This window comes from Anabrus simplex, chromosome 2 (assembly GCF_040414725.1).
Source record: "Anabrus simplex isolate iqAnaSimp1 chromosome 2, ASM4041472v1, whole genome shotgun sequence".
NCBI lineage: Eukaryota > Metazoa > Arthropoda > Insecta > Orthoptera > Tettigoniidae > Anabrus > Anabrus simplex.
This window is the reverse complement of record NC_090266.1, coordinates 1,074,516,226-1,074,533,042: the sequence shown is the minus strand read 5'-3', so window position 1 is coordinate 1,074,533,042 and position 16,817 is coordinate 1,074,516,226. Positions and strand designations below refer to the sequence as shown.

The window sequence follows — 16,817 nt, the reverse complement described above, 5'->3', positions numbered from 1 at the left end:
TTGTGAGGATGGTGTAGCAAGCACCTCGACCTGTTACTGGGCTCGGACGAAGTCCTCGGGTGCTTAGTTGAATAGTGCCAAGTGGCTAAGCAGTGGTAGATAAAATACAAAAATAAGATTTTTCTGCAGAGCAAATACTTAATAGTTTTACAACAGTCATGTAATAAAGTGATCAAATCACCCTGTATAGGATATACATTTCTTAAGGTTGCAAAACTTGTAGTTTTAGAGAATGTTTCATCTGAAAATTTATGGTTATATTAAGATTAGGACTTCATTATGATCAATCTACCGTTTTCTCCTATCCTGTCTACTATCTATCACCAGCGTAAGATATCAAGGATAAGAGAGCACAAGAAGTTTGTCCTTGTTGTGATACTCAGTGAATATAAGTTTCCTCTAAACCTTAATAACATATATAGTCATTAATGATGCGCCGTTTGGGTTTGGGCAGAGTTTGGGTACATAAGAAGCAATAGTGACTCCTTAAGTACTAGTGCAGAACTGTTACTATCGGATTTAAAATGTAGGCCTATATTGTATGATTATGAAAAAGCCTTTGAAGAGGTGCAACATCGTACAATTGCGGAAACTCTCAGAAGAATTAAAATAAGTCATAAAGGTATTCAGAGTGCAGAAAACTTGCGCTGGCGCCAGACAGCCCACATTAAGGCTGATAACGATTTAATTAACACACTAAATATCTACGAAGGAGTCCGGCAAGATATAGGACCTCTCATCACTCAATTAACTTATATTCTACCGAGCTCGATAGCTGCAGTCGCTTAAGTGCGGCCAGTATCCAGTATTCGGGAGATAGTAGGTTCGAACCCCACTGTCGGCAGCCCTGAAAATGGTTTCCCGTGGTTTCCCATTTTCACACCAGGCAAATGCTGGGGCTGTACCTTAATTAAGGCCACGACCGCTCCCTTCCCACTCCTAGCCCTTCCCTGTCCCATCGTCGCCATAAGACCTATCTGTGTCGATGCGATGTAAAGCAACTAGCAAAAAAAATTATAACTTATATTCTCAAAATATCATTCATGAAGAACTTCATAATCTAGCAAAATGCATTAGGATTAATGGAATCTCGAACAACCACGTTCACTGTACGAATGGTGATAGCACATTACTGATAACTGATAATTCAGATGATCTTCAACAACACTTTAACCTTTAAGTGAGTGCAGTTGCCACCTAAGCCTAAATATTAACGTCAGGAAATCAAAGTTCATGATTGTCATACGAGAGCCGGGTACCAGTACCAAAATTGGCCTAATACACATTAGCTAACCAATAGGAAAACTTTAAGTACCTTCGAACATTGCTCTGCGACGGCTGGATATCAGATATGGAGATAAAATGCCGTAGGCTATAGAGAGTGTTCGTAGTGCTTTAATGAAATGGTCCCTACAGGTTCAGATTTAGACGTCGATCTTTAGAGAAGATTTGTAAACTGTTACGACTGGCCTTTACTTCTGTACGGTGTTGAGGGATGGACTCCAAAAGTATCCGAAAAGATGTAATAAAACGTATGAATAGAGATCTAGAACTGCTAATTACAGTTAAAAGGAGAAAGACTGCACATCTGGGACAAAACTTGCGGAATTCTAAATACTACCTTCTGCAGTTGATTATGCAAGGAAATGTCGAAGAAAAAACAGGAGACGATGAAGAATATCGTGATTGCACATCAAAAGCAATAGACATATAAAAACTATCGCCAGTCTGCTAAGCACAGACAGAATTGCAACATTTGGTCACCAACATCCATCAATGGACATGAAAAAGAAGAAGATATTTAGATTATCCCGTATCGTGGCAGACACTCCACAACAAACTGACCTTCCTAGGCAAATGGCACATTGTAAACCATTTCCATGTGTGTTGTGTTTGAGTCATCAGCCCATAGACTGGTTTGATACAGCTCTCCATGCCACCCTATCATGTGCTAACCTTTTAATTTCTACGTAACTACAGAATCCCACATCTGCTCTAATCTGCTTGTCATATTCAAACCTTGGTCTACCCCTACCGCTCTTACCACCTACACTTCCTTCAAAAACCAGCTGAACAAGTCCTCGGTGTCTTAAGATGTGTCCTATCATTCTATCTCTTCTTCTCGTCAAATTTAACCAAATCGATCTCCTCTCGCCGATTCGATTCAGTATCTCTTCATTTGTGATTCGATCTATCCATCTCACCTTCAGCATTCTTCTGTAACACCACATTTAAAAAGCTCCTATTCTCTTTCTTTCTGACCTAGTTATCGTCCATGTTGACTTCCATATAATGCCACGTTCCACACGAAAGTCTTCAAAAACATCTTTCTAATTCCTATATCAATGTTTGAAGTGAGCAAATTTCTTTTCTTCAGAAAGCTCTTCCTTGCTTGTGCTAATCTGCATTTTATGTCCTCCTTACTTCTGCCATCGTTAGTTATTTTACTAACCAAGTAACAATATTCATCTACTTTCTTTAAGACTACAGTTCCTAATTTAATATTTCCTGCATCACCTGCCTTTGTTCGACTGCACTCCATTACTTTCGTTTTGGACTTATTTATTTTCATCTTGTACTTCTTACCCAAGACTTCGTCCATACCATTCAGCAGTTTCTTGAGATCTTCTGCAGTCTCAGGTAAAATAACAATATCATCGGCAAATCTCACGGTTTTGATTTCCTCTCCTTGGATTGTGATTCCCTTTCCAAATTCCTCTATTTCCTTTACTGTCTGTTCTATGTAAACATTGAAAAGGAGGGGGCAAACTGCAGCCTTGCCTCACTCCTTTCTGGACTGCTGCTTTTCTTTTCAAAGCCCTCGATTCTTATCATTGTAGATTGATTTTTATACTTCTTCGTTCTCGGTATCTGATCCACACTCTCAGAATCTTAAATAGCTTGGTCCAATCAACATTATCGAATGCCTTTTCTAGATCTACGAATGCCATGTACGTGGGCTTGTCCTTCTTGATTCGATCCTCCAAGATCAGATGTGAATTCAGGATTGCTTCATGTGTTCCTACATTTCTTCTGAAGCCAAACTGGTCTTCTCCCAACTCAGCTTCAACTTGTTTTTCCATTCTTCTGTAAACAATACGTGTTAAAATTTTGCAGGTTGAGATACTAAACTAATGGTGCGATAATTTTCACACCTGTCAGCACCGGCTTTCTTGGGAATAGGTATAACAACATTCTGCCGAAAATCGGAAGGGACTTCTCCTGTCTCATACATCTTACACACTAGATGGAATAACCTTGTTAAGCTGGTTTCTCCTAAGGCAGTCAGTAACTCAGAGGGAATATCATCAATTCCAGGTGCCTTGTTCCTATTTAGGTCGCTCACAGCTCTGTCAAACTCTGACCTCAACATTGGGTCTCGCATTTCATTAGCATCAACAGCCTCTTCTTGTTCCAGGACCAAATCATCTACATCTTCACCTTGATACAACTGTTGGATATGTTCCTGCCATCTTTCTGCTTTTTCTTCTTTCCCTAGACGTGACTTTCCATCTGAGCTCTTAATATTAAGATTTCCTTTCTCCAAAGGTTTCCTTGATTTTCCTGTATGCAGCATCTACCTTTCCTAGGACCATACAACCTTCGACATCCTTGCGTTTCTCCTTCAGCCAGTCTTCCTTAGCTACCTTGCACTTTCTATCCACTTGATTCTTTAATCGCCTGTATTCTTTTCTGTCCTCTTCATTTCTAGCATTTTTGCATTTTCGTCGTTCATCAATCCGGTCTAGTATCTCCTGAGTTATCCACTGATTGTTAGTTGATCTTTTCTTCCTTCCTAACATTTCTTCAGCAGCCCTGCTAACTTCACTTTTCATGACTATCCACTCTTCCTCTATTGTGTTTCCTTCAGCCTTTTCATTTAGTCCTTCTGCAACATGTTCCTTGAAACAATCCTTCACGCTCTTTTCTTTCAACTTGTCTAGATCCCATCTTTTTGCATTATTTCCTTTCTTCAATTTCTTCAGCTTCAGATGGCATTTCATGACCAACTAGTTGTGGTCAGAGTCCACGTCTGCTCCTGGGAAGGTTTTGCAATCCAACACCTGGCATCTGAATCTCTGCCGAATCATAATGAAGTCAATTTGAGACCTTCCAGTGTCTCCAGGTCTCGTCCACGTACAAAGCCGTCGTTTGTGGTGTTTGAATCAAGTATTGGCAAGGAATAAATTATGATCAGTGCAGAATTCAACCAGCCGACTTCCTCTTTCGTTCCTTTGTCCCAATCTGAATTCTCCTACTGTATTACCTTCTCTTCCTTGGCCTACCACTGCATTCCAGTCTCCCATCACAATTTGATTCTCGTCACCTTTTACATATTGTATTAAATCTTCTATCTCTTCGTATGTTCTTTCGATTTCCTCATCATCCGCTGAGCTAGTAGGCATATAGACCTGCACTATTGTGGTGTTCATTGGTTTGGTGTATATCTTGACGATAATAATTCTTTCACTATGCTGGTCATAGTAGCTTACCCGCTGCTCTATTTTCTTATTCACTATTAAACCAACTCCTGCATTTCCTCTGTTTGATTTTGTGTTGATAATTCGGTAGTCGCCTGACCAGAAATCCTGTTCTTCCTACCAACGTACTTCACTTATACCAACTACATCTAACTTTAGTCTATCCATCTCCCTTTTCAGATTCTCTAATCTACCACGACGATTCAAACTTCTAACATTCCACGCTCCGACTCGCAGAATGTCAGTATCAATCTTCCTGATGATCGCCCCTTCTCGTGTAGTCCCCACCCGGAGATCCGAATGGGGGACTAGTTTACCTCCGGAATATTTTACCCGGGAGCAAGCCATAATCAGTACATCATTCATACAGAGAGAACTGTATGTCCTCGGGAGTTAGTTATGGCTTTAGTTTCCCGCTGCTTTCAGCCGTGTAGCAGTATCAGCACAGCTAAGCCATGTTGAGTATTATTACAAGGCCATATCAGTCAATCATCCAGACTGCCGCCCTTGCAACGTCCGAAAGGCTGTTCCCCCCCTTTCGATGAACCATTCCTTAGTCTGGTCTCTCAACAGATACCCATCCGATATGGTTGCACCTGCGGCTCGGCTATCTGCTTCATTGGGACACGCAAGTCTCCCCACCGCGGCAAGGTCACATGGTTCGCAGGGGAGGACTTTTTTCATACTACTCTTAAATTTGTCATTCAGTTGGTGAATCTAAAATAGGCCTAAACAATGACAGTCCTGGCATTTTTGTGCTCCGAGTAAAGGGTTCATGATATTAATTAAAAGTAATTAAATTAAAAATGGATTTAAAGTAATGCCTGTGGGAGGACTTTTGGGATCCAATGTTATATTCATCAACTCTGTTCGTCCAGTTGACTTGGTTATAATATTACGATATACGTGGGTGAGATGTATTCATACTTCAAAGTCAGAAACCTGCCTGACTTATGAAACCAAGACCCAATATATATGAACTGGATGGATGCTATTGAGAGGTTTGGTTGATTTTCCTCCTTGTAACCAGTGGTGGTTCTTGGAAAAATTTATAGGTGGCTGCAGTTTTAAATGCTTACTTGTGAATTTTAATTTCTGAAAATAAGAGAAAGTTTCTCTTTAAAGTGAAATTACTAGTAAAACAACAGTCTACAGTATCAGTTGTTGTAAAATTCATATAAAAATGAAAATACAACATAAATGGTATCGTACTGCTGTACCGTCATTCCTGTTTCGGTCCATTTATTCCCCCAGTCAAACAACAAGCATGAAAACAGTACAATGAATATTGTTCTTTTCACAGGTATTAATCCAGTTATGTTTCTCATAAACGGATGAACTGAACTTAACGTGTAAACTGTCTGCCTTTACTTAGAACGGCATTCTATATGTTTATTACTGGTGTGGGGCGTCGTAAATTATTAATTTCTAGCTTCTCTGGTGCAGAATGCAAGCTGAATTGTCTCATCATCAAATTGGAGTGGTTAGCGTGTTGGCCTATGGTTACAGGAGTCCTGGGTTCAATTCCCGGCAGGGTCGATTTTAACCATCATTGGTTAATTTCCCTGGCATGGGGGCTGGGTGGATGTGTTGTTCTCGTCATCATTTAATCCTCATCACGACGCGCAGGTCGCCTACAGGAGTCAAATCAAAAGACCTGCACCTGGCGCGCCGGACCCCTCCTGGTATCTCCCGGCACTAAAAGCCATTCCATTTTTCATCAAATTGGACACTAAATTTATTGTGAAAATGCACTAGTTGACTCACAGTTGAATTAAAGTAGCTTATAACGCACTCCTGACTGCTAACCACAAGTATTGCGAGTCAGGTGCGAACCTTTTTCTCCCGACAAAGCTTTACGAGACAATCAGTGAAAAGCTAGCGAGATGTGCGCGCGTGTGAAATGATTCCAGAATGCAATCTGTCGTTTGATTTCAAGCGTACCATTTACACTCCGATGGACTGAACAGAAACCAAGATAAGTTGACGTTGAAGCAGAAAGCTTTAAACGAACAAATTAGTGCTCAGAAAGAATAACTTAATGTTTCTAATTAATACTTATTCCAGAATATAAAATGTGGTGGTTGCGAAAACCTGCAACCAGGTCAGAAAACGCCACTCGTACAATAAGCTCACAAAGCGTTAGTGATACGGACAGATACCGCGGGGTGTTTTGGGTGTAAGGCAGGGCCCTGGAAATTAGAGCTACTTGGAATGACGCTACCTTGAATTACTATCTAGATGTTTAATTTTCCTAAGACCAGCTCGAATTAAGCGGAATCTCTACTGGAATTATGTCCTATGTTCTCGAAAAAGTTTCGTGTATCAAGGAAGACAGTTGTGGCAGACATCCTGTCAAATTTTGTTTCAGAAAAATTCAGTTCAGTAAAAATGGATAGATGAAGCTCTACATGGAATTGACAAGCCCTCTTCGAACTTTATAGAAACTGACAAAGTTCTTGAGACGTCTTTTCGGGAATGCGTTCAAGAAATCTAAAAGGTACTGAGCAACTTGCCACGGTCCTTCAGCCAGAAAACTTGCTCGATTCACCAACTTAATATAGAGCCTACGGTCAGTTCGTACTTTAGCGAACAACGATAGGTTAAAATATTTCTTGTGATCTGTGAAATAACCCTCCCACACGTACCATGTAAAATTTCTGCCTGACCTGAGAGATGTGTCGACTGCCATTCCTCTACAGTTGAAGTCATCACCTGTTTCGTGTTAGATACATTTTCTGATACAATCAGGGAGACGTCTTCGGTGGCAGTTATAGCTGAAATATATTCCATCAAACATAGTTATTAGGTACCGACAACCGTGAAGAGAAATTGATATAAGCTTTCATTCGATTCACTTACATGTGTCATCTCTCACAGTTGTCATTCTATCCTAGTCAACTCGCTTTCCTTCGGTCGGGCTCCTTTGAATTGTCAGCGTACTGGCTCAAGAGGGCCCCATGTTTGATTTCCGGCCAGACATTTTAACTGCGTATGGTTAATTCCTTTGGCTCGTGTATTGGGTGTTTGTATTCTTCTTAGTACACTTCTCTTCATGTACGTTTCTTTAAAACACATCACGGCAACACCCGCCACAGAAACACGCGTTACTCCACATACTGTAGACATCAGGAAGGTCATCCACCCTTAGAACTGGGCCAATCTCACATTGGGTAAAAGGCCAAGAAGTTGAAGAAGAATACCTGTCTTCCTTCGCTTAGTGGTAAAAGTGTGCCAGCATTTCTCGCGTTCTCTCTTCGTTGGATGTTGATCATTATGTAATTTCGTCTTAAAGCTTCATAGAAGTTAGATGCAGATTGTTTTTGACTCACTTGTATATGGGCGTGCTTAATAAGAAATTTGGAGGAGTTATCAATTTTTCATAAAAGTTCTCATCATTGTCTCTTTTGTGAAAGTATTTCTATCAGTTCTTAATACTGAAAATTAATCCTTGGGAATGTATGCTATTCAGTGATGTGGTTGTCTCATGGTCAGAAAAAAACATTTGGTATGTGTGTGTTTGAACAATAAGATGTAAAATAAATTTTACTGTGGAATTACCTTCTTTCATTTCATGCTCTTCAGCAGGAGGGACACAAGGTACTTAGTCATTGATCATTCAGTAAGATCTTAATGATGTCCATATATGATCATACCTTAGTAATTAACTATCCTATGAATTAGAGGGATTTCCTCCTTCAGAGGATTTCCTCTGGGGATAAATAGGCATTTTTGGTGTGGTGACGACACGTTAACCTCATTTCCCATAATTAACGTCACGGAGGTGAGGATACTTAACTTCCACATCCCTCATTGAACATTCGACTAAAAGGGTTCTTGTCAATAATTAACTTTCAGAATGTATGATAAATGTTACTTTCACAAACCATGACTTTCTACTTAGGGCTGTTACTAATGGTCAGTTGTGACTCATGATTCGGTTGAACTATTACGTTACTACAAGTTTATAAAGTAAATAAATCTTAATAAAAAATACTGTGCAGTTTTAAATTTTTTCCGATTATAACTTATGCATGAAAAATAGTGGCTTTCAGTAGTTTATGAAAACTGTATAACTGTGAACTGCTCAAAAGGAAGTTAAACTGCTAGGTAGCCTAAATAGAACAACAACGTATTCTTCTAGTTGCTGTTACTGCAGATAACTCTACCAATTTCTTTCACTCCTAAATCTAAGCCATTAGTTTCTGCCATTTGCAAGAACGGTTATATGCACTAACAGTTATCACTCTTTCATTCACATATAGATCAGTACTATGAGCACTATTCTTCTCCAAAAATTTAAGCATTCATCATATTCTTTAGTAGTCTAAATTTTGAAAAGTAGTAGCACAGTTGTTATCATTAGCTGACCCATTTCACACTGATATTTGATAAATGTTATCATTCTATGTATCTCCGCGCACAAATTATTTAATTTATGAAATAATAATTAAATTCCAATTTCATTGCTTCCAGAATGTTGAATTACCTGAATCATTCTCTAAAGAATTACGCTCACTACTTGAAGCTTTATTGCAGAGAGACGTTGATAAAAGGCTGGGATGTAAAGGAAATGGGTATGTATGGTTTTATTGTATCTTCACGTTGGTACTTTTTCATTGCAGTTACACTGATATCAATGAACGATCTCTTCAATATAGGTCTGATGAAGTGAAAGAGCATTCCTTTTTTGCTGGCATGGATTGGCAGCAGGTGTATCTGCAGAAGTATACTCCCCCTCTCATTCCACCTAGAGGTGAAGTAAATGCTGCTGATGCATTCGACATTGGATCATTTGATGAGGAGGACACAAAAGGCATAAAAGTAAGTTCAATGTGTAATATATTTTTAAAAATTAGAAAGATATATTCAGAGCACAAATGTGGGCAATTTTAATGCCTTATGTTCCAAATTTAGTTCAATACTGGCAGGAGTTTATTTCAGTTTTTTTGAAATGTGGTGTTGTCAAATTATGTTGGTGAATGAGAAGAAACTGGAAAGGAACTGGTAAACTTTAAGCAAAATTTAAAGTTCAATGTCGTATTAAATATTGGATAAAGGTAGTGTAAAAGTGGATTTGGGCACCAGTTTACCAAGAATGTATTTTTCAAGGAGAATGTTATGCTGCCTATAATTAATTAGGAGGGAGGAGCAACTTGTGTCCAGTGCATAAGTGTACATTCGACGTGTGATTAAATGCTAAATATTGCCTGCAATCGGAGATAGAGTATTATTTTCTACAAATTCTATATATTACTTCGATACTCTGAATTACTTAGGTTCACTTTAAACTCAGTCTTTATCTTTCAGTTCCATTGCATAGGAACATTCATACTGTTAACTGATCTCTACAATAATCTTCCTTATACTACGTTTAAAAATTAACCTTTGACCTATGCAATTCTCAAATACCCAAATGCGTGTCAAGACGATTGTTGCCCAGACAAATTCCTTAAAGATCTTGGAGTGACATAAGGTCAACGTGACAGCTCCCTCAGGTGTATTGCTTAGTATTCTTGAACATTTTCTCTACTAGATTCTCTGTTTTCATTGTAGTCTAGGACAATATGTTTTTCATTTTGTTTAAACCTTTATAGTAGCTAGGGTAGCTTTAAGGTTTCGTCTCAATATTCATCACAGATTTAGGAAAAGCACGGTCATTAAAAAATCTAGGCCAGTTAAGAGGAGTGGAAAGAAACATGACCATGGAAAGACTCCTACTGAAGAATATGCTTCCAAAATATATCACCGGTGAAGCTGGATGATCATCATCTTGATGATTATAGTAAAACTGAGCATAACATCATTGGTTTATAAAATACAACAAAACCACACAAGTAATTCATTCTGCCTCTCTTCATCACAAGAGCTGGAGTGACCTTCATGGATCTAAAATAATAATTTAAGTTTGGAAATTGAATCGGAGATTTTGATTGTTACCTACCTCCCTTTAGCCCACCAGGTTACTCTGATTCAAAGTTTCTACCTATCTATATTTAAATGCAGAGTTGTTTTCTGTAAGTTATTCAAAGGTATTTCTCTACTCCTCAGCTCACAGACGCCGATCAGGAACTGTACAAGAACTTCCCTCTGGTGATCTCGGAAAGGTGGCAGTCAGAAGTGGCAGAGACTGTTTTTGAAACAATCAATGCTGAAGCAGATAAGGTAGAGCAGAAGAGAAAAGCCAAACAAAAACTTAGATTTGACACTGATGAGAAAGGTAAGATCATAGGAATTATCGTTATCTTCTACCATGCTAGAAATTAATGACCTCGTGTAGGCGTTGATAGTAATATCTTCATTTTGTTATACGCAGGGTTATTCACCTACGACGTAACAACAAAACAATACTTAATCCAATAATAATATCGATGCTTTGTTTCAACATTATTAAGTTGTATTAAAGGGTTAGCCATTATTTTCCTATCTTTAGTTCACCTGTCTTAAAGAAGTTGCAAATCAAAGAAATACAGCATATTTTATTTGCGAGCCATGATTGTTCTCTGCAGTGCCAATTGTGTGGCCAGGATCACAACAAGGAAAGCTCTAGTTTGCGAATGCGTCCTTCCACCAGCGAACCCTTTCTGACACAGTGAGATCAGCATCCACGCTCAGCCACTGGAATTGAAAATTTAAGTATTACTGATATTTCAAAAGTAATGGTCATATGTATGAATTAATTACATGTCAGAATTGGTAACAGTTTGACCTTTTCTTCTAGTGGCAGAAATTACTAGAGATCTGTCCAATAAACCAAGGTTTGTGTCGAAATTTCTGTAGCACAATTATTTAAGATCACTTTAATAACATTTAAGAATTTGAAAACTGAGTATCGATATCCTCAATGGATGAGAAGATATTTTGATGTAACATTTAAGATGAATAACCCAATACATACTGAATGACATAAGAATTAGCGTACGTCGGAAAGGATGTTCAGTAACCGATATTGGTCTTGGAAGTTATCTCAGAAGATCTGCCGTTCGGCACTGGAAATTGTCGAGGATTATTAGTTGCACGGTGGTACGCTCATGAAATTCTGTAGACCAACGTACTTTCTCTGTAAGGGCGTAAGCATCTTTCCAAGCAAAATAATTTTCATCAGCACATTGCTCACATTTCCCAGGAATGCTTACGTTATGTATCTAACACCCGTTGAATATTGGCCGAACCAATTGAGACATCTTCCTCTCCACATCGAAGTATTTGCAATTTGGAACTTAATTTTCATCAAGTGTAGGCAAACTTACGTCGCCAGTTTGATCCCACGGCCGATCGTATGAATGCATACATCCGGGTGCGAGACGGTCCAACGTGGTACTGAAGGTTGTTTTCTTCTACACCGCAAATGGATGGAACACTGTCCTGTTGCAATGATGTGGTAGTCTGCATCATTACAGTAATGAAACTCCATTTGAATGTAACGATTCTTTTTCGCTGCGCTATCTTTGTCAGTTTATGTATTTTGGTACTTGGCTCCTTGGCTGACCACTAATCGATTCAGAGGGATCCGCGGTCGATTACCAGCTAAACCGGAGGTTTTAACTGCGTATGGTTAATTCCTTTGATTCGGGGATTGTCTTTTCGTGTTCGTTTTAACACACTTATTTTCATCAATGTAAAAAAACCACACTACCAACCACCATAGAAACAGCCGGTAGAGAATACAACCCTCCACGTAGGGTTGTTGTCAGGAAGGGCATCTAGCCGTAAAACAGAAACAAATCTACACCAATTGCCAATCCGTAAAAACTGGGGAAAAAGCAGGAAGGAGAATAAGTATTTTTGGGCGACATAGCCTATACGTAAGCCCCATCACAGAAAGAGCGAAAACAGGAAGGACACTGACAGGAAGAAAAGGTAGGAAGTTAGGATAGGCTAGATTTTAAGGAAATAATCTGACTGCAGATCATGGAAACTAACCTTGATCTCGGGCTTCAACATCTTCAAACGGTGGACAAGCAGCAGTGAGCATCAAACTCGGTAATGCATTATTGTACACTTGAGGAAGGAATCTACAAATATAGCAATGAATGTGTGATCCAATAGGGAGGAGCGACGCGTGACAGGATGGAGGAAAAAAGTGGTCAGTGGACATACGGAAATAGTGGATAATCATCTAGCTGAACGTAGTTTGAGTTGTGAAGTGGACAGGTAACTCAAGATACAGAAATAGTGGACCCAATCTCCTGAAGTTGTTCTTTTATTCCCATCGACTTCACATCAAGCCAAACCAATTCTTTTCCCTCCAATAATAAGAATTCACACCGATAACAATCCCCAAAGAAGCCTCAAGGAGTAGACAATAGAAAACATACGTGACGTAATAACATGGGCAGAAAGGTCAAGATAAGACCAGATATGCGCTGAAGGGACAAATTTGTTTTGCCTGAAGCTTTACGTCGCACCGACACAGATAGGTCTTATGGCGACGAAGGGATAGGAAAAGCCTAGGAGTTGGAAGGAAGCGGCCGTGGGCTTAGTTAAGGTACATTTTTTTTGCTAGGGGCTTTACGTCGCACCGACACAGATAGGTCTTATGGCGACGATGGTTAAGGTACAGCCCCAGCATACGCCTGGTGTGAAAATGGGAAACCACGGAAAACCATCTTCAGGGCTGCTGACAGTGGGATTCGAACCCACTATCTCCCGGATGCAAGCTCACAGCCGCACGCTCCTAACCGCACAACAAGGGACAAAAAATGGGAGCTGATATTCGAATAAATAAATGCATTGCCATTGTTACCTTGGATATATAAAGAAAGAAATGTAAAAGAGGAATATTCTTAAGAAGCAAAACATACAAACGACGAAAATTGCCAAGATTGGAGTAAATTCTACAGTTACCCGTTAGACTACCATTTACGCGTCCACACGTGTAAACACCTAAATATAATTATAAAATCATACCAGGGGTAGTAACTTGGTGACACATTACAGCCCATCGATCACCGTTTATCACACAGGTTAGGTATATGCTCATAATGCCCACTAAAAACAGTGAAACAAATCACAACGTGTAGGAGACCTTATTGCGTACATAAAAATCTCACCTCACAACCAACATCTCACTCTGCTAAACGCATCCCCATACCATACAATTGATCCACATATGGACGCTAGATGCGTGCAACAGACACGAAGCATTAAAACAAGACCTTAAGGCATGAGCTGTGAACACAGTATAAATTAAACAACGGCTTCGAAGCACACACGGCTTTCACTCCACCACACATACAGTACAGCAGGACGTATACCAGCAATAATTCTCACAATTATGCAAAGAAAATTAAAAATGTACCGGGAGGTACACCTCTAAGCCGCGCGTTCAAAATGAGCGCCTAAAAGAACTCCTCTATCCACCAAATGTGAAACCAACAATACAACAAGTTAGAACTTTACTCAGAAGATGTCACCACAGAAATTTGATGTAATTTTGTTATTGTGAAGTTTCCTGTACTGTATGAATCTCTACTTGCTTTGTTTGCCCTTCATCAAGAAGTTTGGACATTCTTCCATAGATGTCACTGCTGAAAAACTATGATCATGCACCCTGGTGCGAAGTGAAAGAACTTTTGATTTGAAGAAGTTTTGTATTCATAAGTTCTTTTACTAATTGATGTTCATTTATTTTTAGGTTGGCAATATGTATCTTTTCTTTCCACCAGTTTTGAATCCAGCCAATCCCAAATTTCTGTAATTAATTTTAAACCTATCACAGCCGTCTTCTTCGATTTGGAGTGTAACTTTTCAAACTGACCAATAAATTGAGAGGGTGTGGCTGGTTTACTCGTGTAAGGTCTCGAACTTTCCCCGAGGGTTTATAAACTGCGGATTTTCTCGTTTCTTGGCCAATTGATCGTCATCTAATCTAGTGTGTGTGTCAGGCAGGAGGCGGGAGGCGCCTCTTTCATCAGGCAGCAGTACACCGACAAGGTAATCTTTATTTCTTGCTCGCTCTACAGTTTAACCCGAGGGAGAGGTCCGAAACTTTAACTATGTAACCTACTTGTCTGAAAATGTAACTTCGGCCGGCTTATGTAATAATTTCATAAAATATTTAACTGTAAATCGGGGATAGAGGGTGATGTACCCTCTCGAGCTCCCCTTCATATTGGTTTGAGGTGACTACGCTTTGTAACTGGTTTTCTTCCTTTCTGTCATGTCTTAATTTATTCTTATACGAGTCACCTCCATAGTTTGGGAATAGCCCCTGTTTCATCGGCCTAGTGCCCTTTAGGTTTTAAGAATTCATATCTAGGAGTGCAAGAACACGCCTCCATTCAATTTGTGTTTCGGGCCATTTACTTAACCTGATTCTTTCTGCAACGGCCCAGTAGGTTGGGTAGTAGATACCTCTGTTTCAAATTTGTAAGTTGTGCCTTGATGGCGAGTGATTGTAATTTTCTGATATCGCCTTGAATAGGCTTGGAAAACTGAAAGCACGACAGCTCTTTTCTAGTGTTGTAAAAGTGCCTCTGGGAGGCTTGATATTGTGAGTTGGGAGCAAGCGCTCCATGTATTGAGGGATTACTGCCCTTGTGTAAATTTGTGCTTTTTGTAAATTTGAGCTAGGAGCTCGAGAAATTGTAAAACTAGGATCTTGAAGCCCAAGAGAGGTAAAGTTCTGAAATCTTGGATTTTTCTATTTCGTACCCTCACTAAGTGAAAATTTGTTAATTTTGTTGTTTCCAAAATACAACCTTCAGTTTACGTTTTAAATTCAATTCTTGACATGGTAGTTAGACTCATTCACCCCGGCACCTTCTTTCACCTCTGCGTTCCACGTGTAACAACAAACTAGCGAAAACAAAACGAAACAAAACAAAACGAAAAGATATCAGGCTCGAGCCAAAAGGTTATGAATAACAGAGAAAATCATAAAACTCCAATAGATGTCTACGGCAAAGCATCCCGTCACCAAGTTAACACAAAACACTTTCCAAAGGAATGATTCAAAAACTGTCATGTTAAACGTTACATTGAGACATCTGGAGATATATGTCTTTTGACATCTCAGGAATTCCCAAGAGCTAGAAAAATAACCTTTAAAACGATTGAAATATCGTTCATAAGTAAGAAAGGCCATATTCATATCATTCACCTCCATTTTCAATCAGCAACCCAATGAAGAGTCAAAACAAGGATAATCAGGAATGTCTAGATAGGGACGTGACGCTGGCGCCACCTGTCATGTATTGAGTCAAGTCAGAGTAGCAGCAGAATGGAGACAGCGATGGGAACAATGTCCACCCACCAACGCCTTTCTGATTAGAGACCCGACGAAGAAAGTGCCAGGTTTCGATCTTCCTCGACATGAGTGGTCAAAACTCAACCATTTCAGAACCGGCCACGGCAGGTGCCGATATATGATGAAAAAGTGGGGATATTGTGAAAGTGCTGCGTGTGAGTGTGGTGCTGAGAAGCAGACATTGCTTCATGTTGTTGAGAGCTGTCCACTGTCAGCATTTAGGGACGGTTTACGGGCTCTGCATGAATTGACACCAAGTGCAGTGGACTGGTTGTCGAAGCTGGACATTCTAGTTTAATTACCTCTATATTTAAATTTGTATGTTAAATGTATATGTTTACACATTATGCTTGTAAATGCCATACGATAATACGAATACTCCACTTCTTGAATCAAAAGCAGCCATGATGCTACAATAACAGCTGATCGCAAACAATGCGATTCCAGTACACATACGAGATGGAACATGAAAAAATCCACGTTCTTTATATGAACGGCAAATCTTCCGACATACCGCAAGCTAAACATAGTACCAGGCTGCTTCTTAAAGCATATAATCTGTGTCACTTCCAACTACTGGATTCCTATTTCCCTCTTTGACTAATGAGAATGGAACATACCCTTCTCCTAAACAACAGTATTTATGTGTCATTCGAATAGATATATATAAAAGCCACCCTTCCTTGTTTCTTATCCGCCCTAATTTGTTGTTTGTACTTCGTAATTGTTTAAAAACTATCTCAGTAAGGAGTAGGTATCCTTATGACATCGTGCCAAACTTTCTGAAAATAAAAGAAATTACGAATTACATCATAGAGGTGTACACAAGAACGTGCATTGGGAGCAGCAGTGCATTGATAATGACCACCTAGCAAATATCTTTTGTCAGTGTTTCAATTTATGAGGCTGAGACTCAGAATGGCATACAACTTTACGCATACGCTATATTAATTCTAGGCTGAGTTACAGTAGGCATTTAATACCTAGAGAGGTTTGTATATAAAATCTAATATAATTAAATATGGAATGCACTCACCCTGGATTATTTTGTGAATCATATGTATCCAAGTTGGCAAATACATACT

At 39.4% G+C, this 16,817-nt stretch overlaps 1 protein-coding gene across 1 annotated transcript in view; it reads left to right on the top strand.

Annotated features, from left to right (window-relative positions):
• The window catches only part of LOC136863296 (G protein-coupled receptor kinase 1), a 433,602-nt gene that overhangs the window by 405,637 nt on the left and 11,148 nt on the right, over nucleotides 1–16,817 (top strand). Inside the window, exons 10-12 of the mRNA XM_067139681.2 lie at nucleotides 8,958–9,058; nucleotides 9,143–9,305; nucleotides 10,533–10,701. Coding sequence (XP_066995782.1) covers nucleotides 8,958–9,058; nucleotides 9,143–9,305; nucleotides 10,533–10,701 — 433 coding nt within the window. The remainder of the gene's footprint in view (nucleotides 1–8,957; nucleotides 9,059–9,142; nucleotides 9,306–10,532; nucleotides 10,702–16,817) is intronic.